This window comes from Passer montanus, unplaced genomic scaffold (genome assembly GCF_014805655.1).
Source record: "Passer montanus isolate IOZ18808 unplaced genomic scaffold, ASM1480565v1 scaffold2, whole genome shotgun sequence".
Classification (NCBI taxonomy): Eukaryota; Metazoa; Chordata; class Aves; order Passeriformes; family Passeridae; genus Passer; species Passer montanus.
This window is the reverse complement of record NW_024366591.1, coordinates 10,019,220-10,037,896: the sequence shown is the minus strand read 5'-3', so window position 1 is coordinate 10,037,896 and position 18,677 is coordinate 10,019,220. Positions and strand designations below refer to the sequence as shown.

The following is an 18,677-nucleotide window of genomic DNA, read 5'->3' as shown; positions in this document are numbered from 1 at the left end:
CAAGGTATTAAGTAGTGGCTGTGAATTTCTTTTATATATATTAACCTACTCTTATCTAGCATATTCAGAACTCTCCAAGTGTTAGGAAAATATAAGACTTCGAAATTCAAAAAATGAATTAACTTTTATATTCTGTTCAGTTGTATGTGTCTTGAAAAGATTGTGAACTGCATAGAGGGGGTGAGTGGTTTTAATTCACATTTGGGTTTTGTGGAAAACAGCAGTCATAAATGGGTGGGAAAATTACCTTACTTCTGTACTTTGCAATTATGAAATACTGTTCTGCAAATGAGAATAGCCAAGGAACAGATGAGCAGATACTTGGGGTAATCTCATGTTATGCCTTGTATTTTTCCAGTTGAACAGCTCTTGCCTAAAATACTGTGTGCAGTGTGGTCGAAGAGAGGGGAAGCTGCAGTAAAATGAAGCTGTGCTGCTGGAAAGTTGTTAAATTGAGAATGGATAAAAACCTCTGTTATGTGTTTTCTCTATTTGCAGGTGGTTCTCTCTCACCTCTTGCCTGCACTAAACCGTTTGCTAGAGAAGGTCTTTAAGAAAGCTGAGGCAATGTTAAAAGATGAAGTCATTCTCCTGCATCTAATCCTTGGAAAGTTTAATGAACATTCAGCAACCTTCCTGTGCAAGAATCAGCGCAGTCTGGATTTATTTATCAAAAGTCTGCATGCTGCCCAGAAAATATATGAAGAAATTCCACCATTTCAGATCACAGCACTGGGGCAGGTATGGCTTTATGAAATACCTTTTATTTATTTTTATGCTTAAAGCAGCTAGCAGTGTTTGAGATGGGATTTACAAGGGCTGTTTCTGTGTGGAGGAGTCCATAGCTTTCGACCTGTCTTTTTTTTACTACAAGATTTCAGTGTCTCCATAGTGTCTTTGAAACATCTAAACAGGCTGCAAAACTTGAACTCTTAAAATTACCAGAAGGAGATATTGCTGCTTGCTCTATTTTTTGCATTTTGACAAGCACAACATAGCAATACTTTATTTGTTTGCAGATGAGTTCCTGTATCTTTACAGGTACTACTGTTCCACAGGTTTTAGGTTTTTGTCAGTCAGGCAAGAGCTTTACTTAATGTTTTTCATCTGAGGAAAAATTGTCAACAAAATACAGTAGGTGAGAAATAGTTTAATTTGAAGGAAGCTACAAATTCGGGCCTGTATTGGCCAGGTGTTGGCATGTACTTCCCAAAGGCTGGCAACAGCAAGTTTTTTCCCCACGCCAGTCAGTTCTGTGAAAAATTTCAGAAATCAGTTTGTCTGTTGGATATTTCACATGTATGTAGTCTACCTCTTTAAGATTCCTGGATATATACAAGTATGTAGTTAATATGCAGTTTTTTGCAGTGCTGCATGATAGGGTGTGTCATACAGAATCCAACATAGATTAATTCAAGACCTTGCAATTTTGTTACCCTTTTAAAGTAAACCTCTCTGCATTCTTTTTTTCCCCCCTTTTGTAGATTACTAAGCCATTCTTTGCAGCTCTGTCAGATGGGATGGTGCAACAGAAGCTACTAAAAGTATTGTTTGACTTACTCTTAGACTGTAAGAACCCACTTTGTGCCCAGACAATCAGCAGTGTGTTTAAAGGGGTAAGTGGCAACCTCCAGAAATATGTTCAAACCCATTGCAGTGTGATTTTGTGTCACCTGCATTCAGTAACACTTGTTGTTTATATAATTTATAGTGGGAAAGGAATGGGAAGCTTTTTGTCAAATAATAGAATAGGGTTAATGGCATGAAAATTTTGTTATGACAAAATTTGTTTTGTTTATTATTTGAAAATGACTGCTTTTAAAAGGTGTTTCTTTAATAGCCACCTATCAGGCATTTACTACACTAAGTGAATGAATTCAGCAGAAGTCACTTCTTTTCTGCTGCACTGATTTTCATTTTCTGGAATATGACAGGAATATGTGGATTATATATCCATATGTGCATGAAAAGGATGTGTTTTTAAAAAAGGCAGGGCATGAACATGTTATGTTGTTCAATTGTTCATTGGTGTTTGCATTGTTACTGTTTTGTTTCAGATTACAGTGTGTGCTGAGCAGATTGTCAAAGAACTGGAGCCTCCTGAGAAAACCGATAGTCTGGCCACTGTTCAACAGACTAGAAGGCAGAATATGCAGCAACAGAGGTAAAGTAACTAGAAACCCACAAGTATTATCTGTGCAGTTTGAAAACACCAAATGTATTGTCTTAATACATTGCATAGTTTGTACTGAAAACGCAAGCAACCACTTCTTCTTTTCACCATAAAATAAATCCAAGCTACTTTTGGCATGGAAAAACCAACTCGTGTCGTTGTTTGAGAGCTGATGGAAATACAGTAAAAATATATTAAAAATCCAGTATATTTAATGTTGACAGTTGCTATTGTAGAATCTTGACACAGTTGAACAAGATTCAGTTTTGTTAATAGGAAGGTTAGTTTTAAATATAGATGCATGGACAAATTACATACACTTGGCTGAAACCTAACAGATGTTCATCAAAATATTCATTAGTTGACTGAAAAACAGTATTTTGTTTCCAATAAGGTGGTAATATAATCACTAATTTTTAAATCTTTGTCCTGTTTCTTCTCTCCATTCTCATAAGGAACTGTTTTGTTCACTGTACTCACTTTCTTTAAACATTCTTTCAGCCATATTGAAACAGGATACTGAGTTAATTTTCCTGGTTTGACCTGGAATAGCTTTTATAATTTTCCTTCACTTGACCATTTTGAATAATCATCACCTATTAGATTGATGCATCTGTAAACTGTACCTGTCACAGTTTACAAACACACACGCTCACACATCCCCCATTGGCTGCATAGTCAGTGTGTTAACCACTAGTAGTTCCAGAGAAGCAAGTTTCCTGGATGGCAAGCAGATCATCATTTGCACAGTTACTTGGTAACAGATTTTTTTATTCCTCCCCACTTCCAGAAGTGTTTCCAAGAAACATTTGTTTTTTCAAGTTCAGGGTTTTTTTCAGGTTTTTTTTGTTGTTGTTTTTTGTTTAAAATATGTTGCTGCTTCAATCAAAAGCCCACACACTGCCCCCTCTCCAGGGAGCAGCAGTAAAGGACACACAATACTATGTATGTAAAAGAAAAAATATCTTTTTTAAGTTGGGGGAGTGCGTGTGTGTGTGTGTTTCCTGAAGCACTGTAGCATTTCCTTTGAAAATCCATGATTTTTTGTCTTGTTTTTCTAGAAGGCCTCAGAATGCAGAATCAGCAGCAGAAACAAGGCACTTGGGCTGGCAGAGGGTGATGCTTATTCTGGAGTTACTGCAGCATAAAAAGAAGCTTCGGCACCCGCAGGTGTTGGTACCTGCACTGTTCAACCTTCTGAGCAGGTAAACAGAGCCTGGACGCCTCTCTGCTGCAGCAGACACCCTAAGCATGGAAGTATGGGCTGCTGGGTCTCTGCTTTGCTGCCATGTCTTGTAGCTTAGCTTGCCTTTTTCAACTGAACTTCTTTTAGGCCAGTCAGGAGGAGGAGGAGGGGAATGGGGAGTTATGATTTTTTTCCCTTTGAAACAGTAAGAATTTTACCTGATGCATAGATTCTCTTGTATGAAATCTTCATTGGGCAGAGGGCTTGGGATTACTAAGAAAGATGACACCTGTCCTAAAACTGGGATAATTGGCAGGATTCATGTCTTTGGCAGAGCTATTATAATTCTCTAAGCTTTGCAATTCCTCCCAATACATTGTGGAACAGTCTTAGTCCAGTGTAACCTAAGGAAACTGTTTTTCCTGCCAGCCCTATATCCAGGGACTTAGGATAAATTTATATGTAGATTGTTTGTCTTTCTTTCCTTATAACTTGCTTGTACATAGACTAGAAATTATAGTCCAGGTTGTACTTAAGTTTTTGGCAGTGCTTTGATAAGTATCTTTGATTAGACCAGTTGATGCATTTGAAAACCAAAAAAGAAACTTTTGGCAAAGAAACTTTGCCAAAGCTTTTGGCAAAGACTTTTTGGAAGCCTCAGTTTAGAATTTATGTGGAATTAAAATTGCAGTTCCTTACTTGTGTCTTAATATGCAGTTTGGTTACTTACTTTTCTGTCTCTTTTTTTTCATGAATGTATAGGTGTCTGGAACGTGCGGCATCAAAAGAAGAAAATATGGAATATACAAAGCAGCTGATCCTCAGCTGCCTGCTGAACATCTGTCAGAAATTGTCATCAGATGGTGGCAAGGTCCCAGCAGGTAAAAATCACCAGACTCGTTTCTTGGTAATTCTCTCACCAGCTCAGCATTAAAACAATGGTCTCAACTTGGTTTATTTCCTCAGTCTACGCTGTTTTGTTGAGGAGAGATAGATTTCTCTATGAGGGTATACAAGTTTACCTTCCTAATTGTTTTTGTAGGTGCATTAGGTATGGTTTGCACAGTGAAAACAGTGCTTGAGTGTACTGTTTGCTCCTACATGGCTGACCATTAATGTGTTAATCAGTGAGTATTTTTACCTGCAGATATCCTGGACAAAGAAAAATTCAATGTGGAGCTGATAGTTCGGTGCATCAGGATTTCTAAAATGCCCCAGACACACCACCATGCTCTGCTGCTCCTTGGTGCTGCTGCTGGAATATTTCCTGTAAGTAACACCTGGAATTTATGCATGGGTTCTTCTCTTTGGTTTCCAGATATTGGGTAGAGTGAAGAACATACTGATCTGTTCTGTGGGGAAAAACTTCCTGAAAAGGAGCCAGAGGCAAAATGGGCAGGTTCCCTGCTCTTTTAGGGCTTTCTATTCCATTTTAGTTGAAAACAAACCTCTGTCTTGGTGCTTTGGTCACCAGCCATTTGTGGCTCGCAGTGGAGTGCAGAAGAAATGGAAGCAGCTTTCTGGCACCAGCCCTGCCTGACCTTTCCACTCTGGTCAGAGTTCTCATGCCTTGTTTCTTCTTTCTCCTGCTTTTTTATATAAAAAGGGAAAACACCTGGCCTGTTAGCACATGCATTCTTACAAGTTCATATCTTGTACAACACTGAAAAATAATTGTAGTTGATAATAAAACTGGGTTGCTCTGATTTTAATTGACTGAGAAACTGGCCTTTTCTTGTATGGACTGAAATTTGACTGTACACTGCTCTAAAATTCTTTTGCTTTGAAGCCCTAAACCAAAAAAATTTATCCAGGTGTATCAAACTCAGTTTTCATCTTTATATTCACATCAATATTTTCTCCACAGATTTAGAAAAGTACCATGTTTTCCAAAAGACAAAACTGTGATATTTTTGATACATTTTTGGAGGATTTTGTAGTTTTATTGTTTGAGGTTTTTGTTTCCATCTTACTGCCATCACCTGCTGTAGAACCAGGCATTTATTTTACATTAATATTGGCTGTTAAAAAATTTTCAAGGTCAGAATAGAAGGAAACATTTTGTATTCATCTCATCTCACTTTTAAAACCTAAAACACTTCTTCCAGTCACTAAAACTAAATGAAAAATATGCCCATAATTTATTGCTCTAAGCCCTGGCAAAATCTAGGAAACTAACTTTTGAGCTAGGTGACACCTCTAATCCAGCCTTCTTAAAATTGGTTACTATGATTACAGTCTGGGCCCCCAAAAAGCCAACAATCGACATGAGCATGTTTAGTTTACACTGTGTGATTGTGGATATTGCAGATGTTTTACAGATGCAAAAAAAAGGTGGGTGGGAAAATCACTGGAATCTTTGCCACAACTACATTTGTCCTTCTGCAGATTTCCTCATAGCTGGTTTTACTTGTGTTCACCTGGCACTGAGTGGAAGGATACAAGGTGTTTTATCACACTAAACTCTCAATTTCCACTGTCTCATTACTTGCTTAGATGTGTGTCTTGGTTTCTAAGTAATGTTTAGAACTCTACCAATCACACAGTAAGTAGCATTAAAGGAATATATGCATTTAAAACTCATTTAGGGAGATTTTAAAAGATAATCATGATTCTCTTCTGGTTTTTGGGGCTTTTTTTAATATGACTCTAGTTTCATTTGTGGGAATGAGAAATGCCTTAAGGTACAACATGCACAGCAGCATGAACTAATTTCATCTGTTCTTTTCCAGGATAAAGTTCTTCACAACATTATGCCCATTTTTACCTTCATGGGAGCACATGTCCTGCGTCTGGATGATACCTACACTTTCCAAGTAATTAACAAGACAGTGCAGATGGTTATTCCTGCTCTTATACAGGTATATTTGTCTACCTATTGGAAAGATTATTAATTAAGTCACTTTATATAGAATATTGGTGGTAGAATAAGTTGTCACCTACTCTAGGATTATTTTGATAGACATTAAATTGTATGTAATATAATGTAATTCAGACTCCTCTGTCTCTGACCAAGTTCATCAGACTGCTGCTTCTTTTCAGTCTTTTGAGTTTCTGCACTTTATAAATGGTTTAGCCGAAATTACCATGACTATACGTGGAGAGGACCTGAAACAAACTTTATGTTCAAGCTTTTAAGTCATAAAAATAGCAGTCAAGTTCAGTAGAGGAACCATTGGAAGGAAGAATCTGGTTATTAGTCCTATAATATGCCATGATCATAGGAATAGTAGATGTGGTCTGAAAGAAGTGGAAGTGCTTTTATTCTTCCTGCTGGTGTTTGTGGGGCTTTTCTTGATTTTTTCTGGACCTCTTAGATAAATGGCTATAAACCAAAACAAAAATAGATCCTCATTTTTCAAATCAACACTTTCTTCAGTCAGATTTCACTTGCACCTAAGAAATCTTGATTCTTGATCATATTTAGATTTAAACATGAAGTATGATGTATAAATCTAATGTAAAAATGAATTGGGGAAAAAGTACCTTCAGTAATGGGTTGAGGATTTCCCAGATTATATTCAGTTATATGTGTACACATTTTTCATCCTCTTACAGTTCTCTGTTATACAAAAAGAGAAACAAATTGGTTTCTTTAATATTTATCTTTAAACCCTTTCCAAGCAGCCCGCACAAATTTCTGTGACAAATTTTTTGTGGCACACGATTATTACGTGTGGGAAGAGACTATAACATGTTACTTGAGACCATGTAGCCCATGTATATTTTTTTTCCTAGGCCCTTGAATCTAAGACCCTAACTCAGGCAAAGTTTTCTGAAGGATGTGGCTTTGCTTTCTCTTGGAAATGTCTTGTTTGTTTCAGCTGATGCTGAGTAGAGCTTTTATTTTTATTTTTTTTTCCTTTTTTAAAATTTTATTTGAAGCATCTTCCTTTAACACTGTAAAGGAGCAGTATGATTGCAAAGTTTACTTGGGAACACTTGCCTTTTCCTTGAGGTTGTGCATTTGGTGATGCTGTCATCTGGCACTTGGTGCTTTCTCTTCTTTTCTGAAGTTGCAAGAAAGGCCTTGTACCCACCACAGTAACCTGACCTGCTGTGTTTGTGCACAGGCTGAAGACAGTGACTTGTCAGAGTCCTCGGGAAGCGTGGAGGAGGTGGTGATCAAGATCATTCGTGTGTTTGTGGATGCCCTGCCCCACGTGCCAGAGCACCGGCGCCTGCCCATCCTGTCCCAGCTGATCGCTACGGTGGGAGGAGACAAATTCCTCTGGGTTCTCCTGGTGCTGCTCTTTGAGCAGTACGTGACCAAAACTGTGACAGCAACACCAAACACAGACAAGGTTAGCAGGCTGAGGGGTCAGCTTTTTCCTTGAGAGCCTGATCTCTTTTCTTCATGGTCTTGCCTTTTGGAAGGTTCTCAATAAGCCCCAGCTTGTGCTGGAAAAGATAGTGAGCTCTGGATTTGTGCTACAGCAGAACCTGATGGTGATGTTGGCTATGACTTGTACTGTACATTCAATAGTGTTATGTCCTGGGGCCTGATCAGATCATATTATCATATTGTACAGCAATTCGTGATCTGAAGAGCTGATAATCTAATTTTGTAGTGCTCCAATAGTAATGAGGTTGGGTTTTTTTCCTTCAATTGTGTTTGTGAAACATGATACTGGTCTTTTTCTACAGACCAAGATGAAAACCCTATTAATTTTTTGTGTAAGCAGGCCCTGAGGTTAGGTGAAAGCATAGTTTATGGGGAAAACAGAAAGAATTATTAAAGGAAGATTGGTGAGAAGATGGTCTTTGCTGCAGCAGTTTAATCTCTCTCTTTACCCTCTGGAGCTATGTTCTCTCCAAGGGCTTGCTGCTTTTACCACTGGTGTTAATCCTGGAAGTGTCCAGCTCAGCATGGCATTTTCACAAGCTCACTGAGGCATTTTCAAGTAATTTTTTTTTAGTATTGATAGAAATATTCTTTCTTAATCCTTGAAATATTTCTCTTTTTTTCCTGAACCATTAACAGGATGCTGTCCTGGAATCAGACACTGAATTTTGGATTTCTGTCTGCTGCGAATTTAACGTACGTTCTCAGTTCCAGAGCGTGATGAAAATAATCCAGTATCTGACGGAGCTGCCAGAGAATAAAGAAGGTAACCACCAAACAGAGACAGCAAATGCATGTAAACCTTCCTAATATAAGAGACAAGGGGTAGTGATTTTAAACTAAAAGAGGATAGATTCAGACTAGATATAAGGAGGAAGCTTTTAACTCTGAGAGTGGTGAAGCAGTGGAACAAGTGTCTCAGGGAGGTGGTGGGTGCCCCATCCCTGTCAGTGTTCAAGGCCAAGGCTGGGTGGGGCTTTGAACAGCTGTAATTTTACTTTGCTTCTATGATCAGAATTGAAATATTTCTCTTTTTTTCTTGGATGTAAATTTGTTTTGTCAATGTCTTCAACAGATGATCCTGGGACAAAAAAGTTAACGTGTAAGACAAAGCCGAAAAATCTGGATGGGCAGCTCTTTGATGTGGAGTCTCACTCTGACAAGCAACTCCGGCATTTCAAATTCTTGTCAGTCTCCTTCATGTCACAACTTCTGTCCTCTCAGAGTTTTGTGAAAAAGGTAATAATGGCAGTTTGTTTCTAAACTGATCACAGTAAGTGCTTGTGCCATAATGTAATGGCTGAGGCGTAATTTACTTTTTAGTATGACTTTATATTCAAAGGGAGGGCACTCACCAGTGTATCGTACTGACACCTTTATTGGCACAGTTTTGAAACTTCTCAGTAATGTTATTTGTTTTTAATAAGGCTTTTCCAGACAGTCTCCAATTATGTGACTGATGCATAGGTAATCAAGTGAAATTCTGGTCCCAGTGTATTCCCACTGGCTTTATGGAGCTTGGGATTTCACTCACAGCCTGTGTAACTCCAAATTCCATGTGGGATTCATGCTGTTAATTGAAAAGACAAAATGTTATGAATTTCAAGCTCTGACTTTAGCAGGTAGTCCCAGATTTTCAGCTGAAAAATCATCTACCAGCATGAAATGCATTTGCTAATGTGACTGCATTGCCCAAGGTTCCCAGATTTCTTTCTAGAATGATGGCTTAAGTACAAATGTAGGGACTCATAATTGTCATGTTAGTGGACATTTGGTTCAAAAAACACCAAATTTGTGTATTCTGGCATTTTAGTTCAATGAGGGGAGGTAAGTTTCATATTTTAATTCTTGCTTTTTAAACCAGATAGTTGAATACGGAGAACCAGAAGAGCTGCAGGAGTTGGAACAGAGGTATGCTTTAAATATGCCCTTCCCCTATTTTTAGCTTTTACTGCAACACAGGAATATCTTTAAGTGTAATGCCATTAGAATATCTTTTACTCTAATCATGCTTTTTACATGTCCTCTGCAACAAGCAGTATTTATTATGTGCAAGTTACTTCGTTTTGGTTTCGTTTTTTCTTTTAATAGAATGTGGAGCTTTTTATTTCTGAAAGATTGCTCTACCCAATGTTCACTCTTTTTCTGTGGTTTTGATAGAGGTTATTTACATGCTTGGCCATAACTGTCATGCTGTTCATGTCTGAATCACTACAGGATCTGCAGATTTTTGCCAAAATATGTTGGTTTATTGGTAGAAAAAAAATTGATCATTTTTACTGTTTTTATAGTTCACGGGTGCCTTTGTATTGGTGTAAGTACCAGTAACCAAAGACCACAGTTGTAGCCGTTGTGCCGTAGAAGCCAGTGATATGAGATTGAGGGTTTCTTTTGCAGAGGCCTAGCTTTTACATTTGTTCCAAGGGAAAAAGGGTGTAAGATTTATTTTAAATGCTGTGTCCCATGAACGCTCATTTTTAAATTTTTCTGGTTCATTTCCTTGTATTTTTGTTGTCTTGTGAGATTTTATGCTTTCCAGTAATAACAATGGACTTGTTTAGTCTCCTTGTTACTTGCTAAAAGTTACTTCCTTTCTGTCTAGGCTGTTAGAAGAAGTTCTTCACTACATAAACACTGTGGCATCTTCAGTGGAAGGAAATGTGGACAAGCCAACAGCCAAATTTTGGAGGGTTCTGCTTAGCAAGTGCTATGATATGCTGGACAAAGTAAGTCTCACTAGCCCCCATGTCAGCACTGGGACATTGCTGCTTTTGCTTGTTAATATGATTATAAACTTTTTTTATAATGGTTTCTTGTTGCATTAGTACTATATTTCATTGGATGGTCTGCAGCCTGGTACATCAGTGTTTAAACTCAGCTAACAACTCGAATAACTACAGCTAACAGCTTCTTAGGACAAGCAGAACAAAACTCAGGAATGCTTGTTTCCTTTAGTTTAATACTCTGCTGGTTGTAAGCAGTCATTCCACTATGTTTGGTGGAGAAAAGTGGCTCTTGGCAGCATTTCTCACTATTAACTCATAAAATGGCTTAGCTAATGCTGTTGTATATTTCTGCATGAAATTAAATCCTTCCGCTTTTCATTTTACTATTTTTTTCTGATTAGAAATCTATTTGTAGAATTTGAGTGGCTGTCTTGTTGGATAAGTGAGAACATAGATCTTTTTACAGCTTGGAATTATTTTTTTTTTTAACCTGTAAAGCATAATTATTTTGGGTAAAGAGGGATAGCTCATGAGAGCAGACAGACTTACTGAGGAAATCTCAGAGCTGGTGGCTAATGGCTGCTTAGCAGCCAATGAACACAGACTAGCAAGACCCTGCTTTTTTGTTTTTCATGCCTCAGATACAGCATTGCTGGCTTGTCCTCTCTTTGCTGATCTTGAAACCCATGAGGGAAGTTGAAGAGGGTCTTCTCAGGAGGCTGCCATGTCACAGTGCATGCAAAAGCATTTATGGTGTTGTTTTGTTTGTTTTCTTGTAGGTCAATGCCTTACTGCCAACAGAAACCTTCATCCCTGTAATTGGGGGACTGATGAGGAATCAGCTGCCGTCGGTGAGGCGCAAGGCCATGGACCTCCTGAACAACAAGGTGCAGCAGCGCACCAAGTGGCAGAAGAGCCAGGTGAGGCAAAGGGGTTAAACCCAGTTCCTTTAGCAAAAGTAAGGGGAGGGTTTCTCCGGAGGGAGATTGATGTGCAAGTGCTTGACTCCATGTAAAGATAGAAAGTACCAGTGCCAAGCCAGGCAAGGGCTCTTGAGCAATGACACAAAGACTGCCTGCCCACAGCTGCCTTGCAGGTCCTGAGTTTCTAACTCAATGTCTGATGTGTGTGTTCTCCTGTCCTCTCAGATCCTGCAGCTCTTAGAGCTGGTTCCTGAGCTCATTGCCATTGTCAAGTGCAAAAGAAAGGAGGAAGAGGAGGAGCAAGCCATCAACAGGCAAACTGCTTTGTTCAGCCTCAAGCTGCTCTGCAAAGGTTTTGGCACAGAAAATCCAGCGCCATTTGTTCCTGTTCTGAAAACAGCCATTGATCTCATTTCTGCAGAGAAGGAGGAAAAAAATGTGATGGGAAGTGCTTTGCTCTGTATAGCTGAGGTCACCTGTACACTGAAAGCCCAAGCAATACCTCATCTTCCAAGGTACTGTTGGGTTCTTCTTAACAGGAGTTAGTTATGCCAAAATGCATTACTGAAGGAATGCTGATGAAGGCAGACTGCCCCTGTGTGTGTTTTGTGCAGACAAGGTTAAAAGTATTTCTAGTGCTTGAAGGTGCTTTGTGGTCATAGAACTAAGAAACTAGTGGGGAACATTGCAAGACTTCTGTAATGCACAGTAGAGTTCCTTATGGAGTCTGCTGCTGTCACTAGAGAGACAACCTTTATGGCTTTAGAAAAACCAGACCATAATCTGTATTTTTTCTGTAGAACAGATTGCATTTAAAAACATGAGAACAAGTACAGTTGAAAACTGTAATGCTACATTATTTTATTCTCCCTATTCAAGAAGAATCCAAGTATCTAACTGGTTCCTTGTAAGACTGTTTTATTTCTTACAAATACAAGTCTCCTATTGCCATTAAATCTTTAAACTAAAGATAGGGCTTTGAGTAACCTGATAGAGTGAAAGGTGTTGATCTAGATGATCTTTAAAGATTCCTTCTGACCAAACCATTCTGTGATTCTAAATCTAATATCCTTCATTAGCTTCAAAATAAAATATGGCAATGAGCCCAGAATACTGAGCTTTCTCAAATGTGCATGAAAAAATTCTTGTGCAAATTGTCCCTGCAGACTTAGTAGATGGATTTATTTGATTGGAAACGTACCTCCAAATGGTCAGTTACTTCACCTTTCTCTGTTTATGTGTGGTTTTTCACAGGCTGATGCCAGCACTCTTGAAGACATTAAAAAGTAAGAAGGAGCTGGTCTCCAATGAGATTTACCTGCTGAGTGCCATCACTGCCCTGCTAAAGGTTGCAGAAACACTGCCACACTTCCTTAGTCCTTACCTTCTGGAGTGCTTGTTGCAGGTGAGCTCTGTGACTGCTAGAGGTGTGTAATGGGGGGACAGGGCCTGCCCAGATCCCAGAAGAAACTGTAGAGATTACTTTTTTTTCTCTGAAACTGAAGTAAGAGTGTGTGCCAATTGTGTGAAAGCTCTCAACATACTACTCTTCTGCTCACTTTCTTAAGCAGATAACTGAGGTACAGTACCTAAGAGCATCTCCTTCTCCTCCCACAGATAGCTTGTATTTTGCCTCTTTGAAAAGGGAGATGGATCACAAAAGATCATTCTGTAATATTCAGTCTCCTCAAACGTGTATCTGGCACTTTTGTTGGAGTAATTCTAACCCTCTGCTGCTGACATGGGCATTTTTCAGTGTTTGTCTTCAGAAGACAGTGAGGCTTTATACACAGACAGCTTAATCTGTGGTGTTCCAGGTGGGGCACACAGCAAAATTCCTGTCTGACATTTGAAGCAGACAACTTAGTAGTTGTCTGCTTCAAATGTCAGACAGGAATTTTGCTGTTGTGCCCCACCTGGAAAATAAGTTCTTAAGTTGCTAAGGAGCCCTGACTTGTGTTGGAATTCCTCACAGGTTGTCCGCTTGGAAAAGATTGTGGCCGAGTTTGGTCCTACTTCCCAGATAAGTATCCGTGTAGCAGCGCTGAAAACCATCCTGGCGACGAGGCTGGCTCCCCGCATACTCCTGCCTGCAGTCACCAAGTGTTACAGTGAAGTGCTGCATACCCGCAAGGTAAGAGCTTTCTTCATCCTTCAGTACTGTGATAAAGAAGAAGAAGAAAAAAAGAAACAAGCAGGCCAAAATTTAGTTCAGCTCTGTCCCCTCCCAGCTCTTTGGCCACCACCAGCCTGCTTGCTGTGGCTGAAGAGTGAGAAACAAAGGAAGTCTCACAAGCACTGTCCAGCAATAGCTAAAACACTGCTCACTGTGTGAGCAGCACTGTTCTGGACACAGATCTAAAGCACAGCACCATATGAGCTGTTCTAAAGATGTTCTAACTCCATCCCAGCCAAATCTGCCACAGTCTTTATGTTATGATCTCTGGGGTGTTCTGTACTGCTGCAGTGATTCAGGAAAGGTGGTAGATCTGGAAGAGATGCAGCAATTTAATGTTCTTTGCATGTTAGATGATGGATGCTTGGGAGATCATCCCATTCATAAAGGACTTCATATATGTGCTAGGAACATGGGTGAGCCAGAATTTTCTCCAGTATGGCAGAGGGTAGACAAAATGCTTTTCAGGAATCCTACTGCTTAAGCCCCCAAGAGTATTTATTTTATCAACAGTATTTCAATGAGTAAATGCATAAAGTACATAAATCCAATTCCCTAGTTACGTTTTTCAGTTACAGTCAATATCATAGTTGCCTTTGCATTGCTTTGCTTTTGTTTTGGCAGAATTGCCTGGGTCCCCTTATGAACATTTTGAAGGAGCACATTGCTGGTATGGAGAAGGAGCACCTGATCTCCCACCAGACTGAACTGACAGCATTTTTCATGAAAGTCTTGGACTTCCGAACAGAGCATGCCGAGGTAGCTTGATTGGGAGGGTGAGCAGCAGCTGCACCTCTCTACATGCCAATTCCATCTCTTGTTTAAGAAAAGATTAGTAGATTCCATTGTACAAGTGCTCTGAAATTCTGGGTGTCAGATATTCTGTACCAAATTAGTTTTATGGTGGAAAATATGGTAGTTAAGTATTTAGTCTGAAATAGACAAAAATAAAATGTGCTTTGAAAGCTCAAATTCTTACATTTCAAACTTAGAATTATGTTTTCTGATTTTTCTAGGATGATTTAGAGGAAGTTGGTAAAATAGAGGCTTACATTATTGACTGTCTGATCAGCATGGTTATGAAACTTTCTGAGACTTCTTTCAGGCCCCTCTTCTTCAAGGTAAGAATTCATAATTCATTTGCATTCATAAAGCATGTTTGTGTTTTCCTGTGCACAGACACAAGAAACAGCTAATCTGCCTTTCACTTCCAGCTCTTTGATTGGTCCAAAACAGAGGCTACCCTAAGAGACAGGCTGCTGACATTCCACCGAATAGCAGACTGCATTGCAGACAAGCTCAAGGGGCTCTTCACCCTCTTTGCTGGTCATTTAGTGAAGCCATTTGCTGAGACACTGAACCAGGTCAACATTTCTAAAACTGGTAAGTTGTCAGTTACTGGCTACAGAGAGTCTTGATTGCTGAGAGGCTAATTTTAATTGTAGACATTTAAGTCTTACGGGATTTATTTCACAGCACATATAATTAATTTCTCTCTTTTTTCTTCCCCTGGTAAATGAGAAATCTTTCTCTGATGGAACCAAAGGACATGGGCATGGGGCTGCTATTACAATGTTGAGATCACATGAAAATTTTCTGTGTCAGCCCCAGTGAGTTCCCTGAGTATGAAATTGTGTAGAAAGAGGGTTTCTCTTTTTACTTTTTTTCTTTTTTATTCATTAACTTCTCTTATATGCTGCCCGGTGTATCTAGACTCCTCTGCTTTCTTGGGCAAAAATAGGTGTTACTATTTTCTGTGGGAAATTTTGCCCATCCCAGTTGTAGTGACCTGAAGAAATTCTCCATATCCACAGGTATGGCCAAGCACTTCTCCTGTAGCCAGTGGCTATTCTCTTTTATTTCCATCAGTAGCAGACTTGCTGAGGCAGTAGCTCAAAGGCAGATAATGTATCACATCCACTTTATTGTTCTGAGTTTTGAGTACATAATTGCTGTGTAGTACATCCCTCAGCTACATTGACAGACTAGCAATGTTTCTGTCCTGCAGTTTTGTGGGAAGTTTTGTGTGTTCCTATCATTGATGATACTTTTTTCTTCTCCTTGGCTCGTGTGTAGATGAAGCTTTCTTTGACTCAGACAATAACACAGAAAAGAGCTGTCTACTGTTGCAGTTCACCATGGACTGTCTGCACAAGCTTTTCCTGTTTGACACCCAGAAGTTCTTGAGTAAAGAAAGAGCAGAAACCTTGATGCAGCCTCTGGTTGATCAGGTATTGACAAATACATAGAAACAATTCATAGCTGATTTTTTTAGTTAACAAAAAAAAACCAAACCAGGTGTCAGTCCTCCCTCTTACCAAAAAGGGGGAGATTAGTTCATCATTTTTGGGCCATAGACAGTATTGATTTCATTGCCTAAGGCTCTGAATTACTGACTTTTTGTATCCTTTTTTTAAATGTCTTCATTCTGTAAGGTTAATGAATGTTTATTGAGCTCTTGCAGACCAGTGCACTCCCACTGATGAGCTTTTGACTTAATTCTTGAGTACCTAAAGCCAAAGCTAGAAATGTTTTTGGCTGGGTTTATCTGAGCCTGGATGTGTTTTACTTCCACAGCTAGAAAATGTGCTTGGAGGAGATGAGAAGTTCCAGGAAAGAGTGACAGCACACCTGATACCCTGCATAGCTCAGTTTTCAGTGGCAATGGCAGATGATTCTCTTTGGAAACCACTGAACTACCAGATTCTGCTGAAGACAAGGCACAGTTCTCCTAAGGTTGGGAGCCATCAGAATTTGAACTGCTTTTCTTTGTCATGCTAGAAAGTGGGAACAGTACTCCCAAAATCAGAAGTGAATTAACCAAGTCATTGCTGAAATAGTAGCCTAAAGTAAAGTACTGGTGCTGTACCACAGTACTCCCAAGTTGTAGAGATGGGTGCACCTTGCTCTTCTGCTCTTGCTGTAAGCAGTTAATATTCCATGTCTTTCATACTGTGTGGTTTGGGCTTTTTGAAGATTTGGAATCTGTTGGAATAAGAGATAATTGTTTGTGTACAAAGACAGGGGCACTTTAGAGGGGTAATGGGAAGACAGTTATCAGCTTTCAGACCTGTTTATAGTTTTGTTAAGACTCCTATTGACAGGTTACAGATAGCAAGGGAGTGTACTTGCTTTTTCACAGTGCTGAGCTAAGCCCTGATAGACTGGAAGTGGCATTGTGACAGGAAGTTAAAAGTCCATATCACCCAATAACTTCCAGCAACAGTACCTGCTTCTTACAACCTGTTTTTTATTTGCCATTATGTTAACCCAGATGTTAGTATTTAAATTACCTTAAAACTAGCTCCCTTCAGTTATGAAAGATTATAACCTTACAGTGAATGGAAGGAAGGTAGGGGTGGGGGAGAACAGGGAACTGTACTGTAATGTTTGTTTCCTTACGTACTTGTTTTGGTTTAGGTCCGATTTGCTGCCCTGCTTGCTTTGATAGAAGTTGCACAAAAACTGAAGGAGAACTACCTGGTCCTGCTACCAGAATCTATTCCATTCTTAGCTGAGCTTATGGAAGGTAATGCTCTAAACTGGTGTTAGGGAAGGGTGACTCATTTCAAACATTCAGAAAGGCTCATTGTAATAACTGCTATAAAACTTACAAATTTGTATATGGTAGCTTATACTGTGCAAAATGCAAACTAAAATGGATTATGTCAAACACACTCATGAAGTTCAGTTAAATTATGGTGGCTTCTTCAGTGTTGTAGCCTTTGCACATCTCCCCATGTGCAAGTTTTAAATCACTATTAATAGAAAGAGTGTGCATAGTTCAGTGACAAAATATTTCTGAATAATTTCATATATGGTGTTTCAGGATAGTTCTAACCTTGATGGTGAAGCCTTCCTTGAAGCATTCCTCAGGTAGCCTTGTAATCACTGTCCTACTTAATTCCTGCTCAATTTCTTTTTCTAGATGAATGTGAAGAAGTTGAACAGCAATGTCAGAAGACAATTCAACAACTGGAAGTCATTTTGGGAGAACCACTCCAAAGCTACTTCTAAGTTTAAGCCCTTCATTTTCAAATTTTGTCTGAATTGTGTTAGCTTTACACATTCAGGTGTTACAGGCAAACAGTCATGACAGTTTTTATCAGAGACAAGATTTTAACTTTTAAATAAAATATTTTAAGAATCTGGCTTTATCATTTCTGGATGGACTGGGGACTTTTCTTATGACTTTTCCTTAACTGCTCTTTTCTTAACAGTGGGAAACTGACACAGGCTATAAACAAATCCTGAATGACAAGATGTGAGACTCTGAATTCCACTGTGCTCAGGCCATACAGTTACTGTCCCAGTGGAGGGGCTGTCATGCTCCAAGCACGGTCCTCACTGGACCAATGCACTGCAATCCTGAAAATCTGGGTTTTTTCTGTCAGCTGTAGGGAAGTAAAAAGTAGCCCCACTGAAGATACTGAAAAAGAAGTTCCAAGAAACTATGATTCATGCAGAAACTAAATCTGTTTTACAGTCTTTAAAGACTGCTACTGATTAGCTGAAGTTCAAGAATAAATTGCTTGCTATGATAATGGATTTACCCAAAAAATTACTACTTGTTTTGCACCATGAGGTGCTGGTTCATTAAACTGGTACTAAGAAAGACACTCAGACTCTGTAAAATAGGGTTTAAAATGCCACAGGGTAGAACTGACACTATACAGAGGATAATGTTACATCCCATTGGGTGCTGGGAATGAGCCTTTGTCCAGGGTGCAGCATGCCATGTAGATCCCATATGTGGAAAGATTACCACATCAAGCTCTTACAGGATTTTCTTAAAACTGTTACTTGTGTCTGCTGTCAAACAAAAAGGACATTCCCCTGAGAACATCTGCTGAACTCTTAGCTAAAGGCAAGGACACACAAGTGGTGCTACTGCCATGAAGAGCTGCCTAGCAGCGCCCCTGGTCCATTGGGTTTATCCTGCAGCCAAGGGATCTGTACAGCACAGCAGCACACTTTCCTGAAGGCCACCCCAGCACCTGCTGAGGGTAACTGCTCTGTGCATTACTAATTCCTTGATGTGGAAATGGTTCTCTGGTCAGGGTCACTTTGCCAACTTAAGAGATATTGGTAAGACAAGAACAAAACAAGATAATAAACCAAAAAGGGATCATAGCTACTTAGCTACAC

General features: G+C 39.3%; 1 protein-coding gene across 2 annotated transcripts in view; it reads left to right on the top strand.

The window, feature by feature from the left end:
* HEATR1 (HEAT repeat containing 1) overlaps positions 1-17,693 on the top strand; it is a 36,634-nt gene extending 18,941 nt beyond the window's left edge. For both annotated transcript variants that reach the window (XM_039707397.1, XM_039707398.1), the window contains 23 exons: positions 499-741; positions 1,485-1,616; positions 2,058-2,164; positions 3,235-3,378; positions 4,122-4,240; positions 4,507-4,628; positions 6,092-6,220; positions 7,433-7,663; positions 8,344-8,470; positions 8,780-8,943; positions 9,569-9,615; positions 10,307-10,430; positions 11,210-11,350; positions 11,579-11,868; positions 12,608-12,758; positions 13,329-13,487; positions 14,154-14,288; positions 14,546-14,650; positions 14,744-14,912; positions 15,606-15,760; positions 16,107-16,265; positions 16,950-17,058; positions 17,458-17,693. In XM_039707397.1, the coding sequence (XP_039563331.1) occupies positions 499-741; positions 1,485-1,616; positions 2,058-2,164; positions 3,235-3,378; positions 4,122-4,240; positions 4,507-4,628; positions 6,092-6,220; positions 7,433-7,663; positions 8,344-8,470; positions 8,780-8,943; positions 9,569-9,615; positions 10,307-10,430; positions 11,210-11,350; positions 11,579-11,868; positions 12,608-12,758; positions 13,329-13,487; positions 14,154-14,288; positions 14,546-14,650; positions 14,744-14,912; positions 15,606-15,760; positions 16,107-16,265; positions 16,950-17,058; positions 17,458-17,546 (3,351 nt within the window). In that variant the 3' untranslated portion in view covers positions 17,547-17,693. The remainder of the gene's footprint in view (positions 1-498; positions 742-1,484; positions 1,617-2,057; positions 2,165-3,234; positions 3,379-4,121; positions 4,241-4,506; positions 4,629-6,091; positions 6,221-7,432; positions 7,664-8,343; positions 8,471-8,779; positions 8,944-9,568; positions 9,616-10,306; positions 10,431-11,209; positions 11,351-11,578; positions 11,869-12,607; positions 12,759-13,328; positions 13,488-14,153; positions 14,289-14,545; positions 14,651-14,743; positions 14,913-15,605; positions 15,761-16,106; positions 16,266-16,949; positions 17,059-17,457) is intronic.
* The last annotated feature ends 984 nt before the right edge of the window (positions 17,694-18,677 follow it).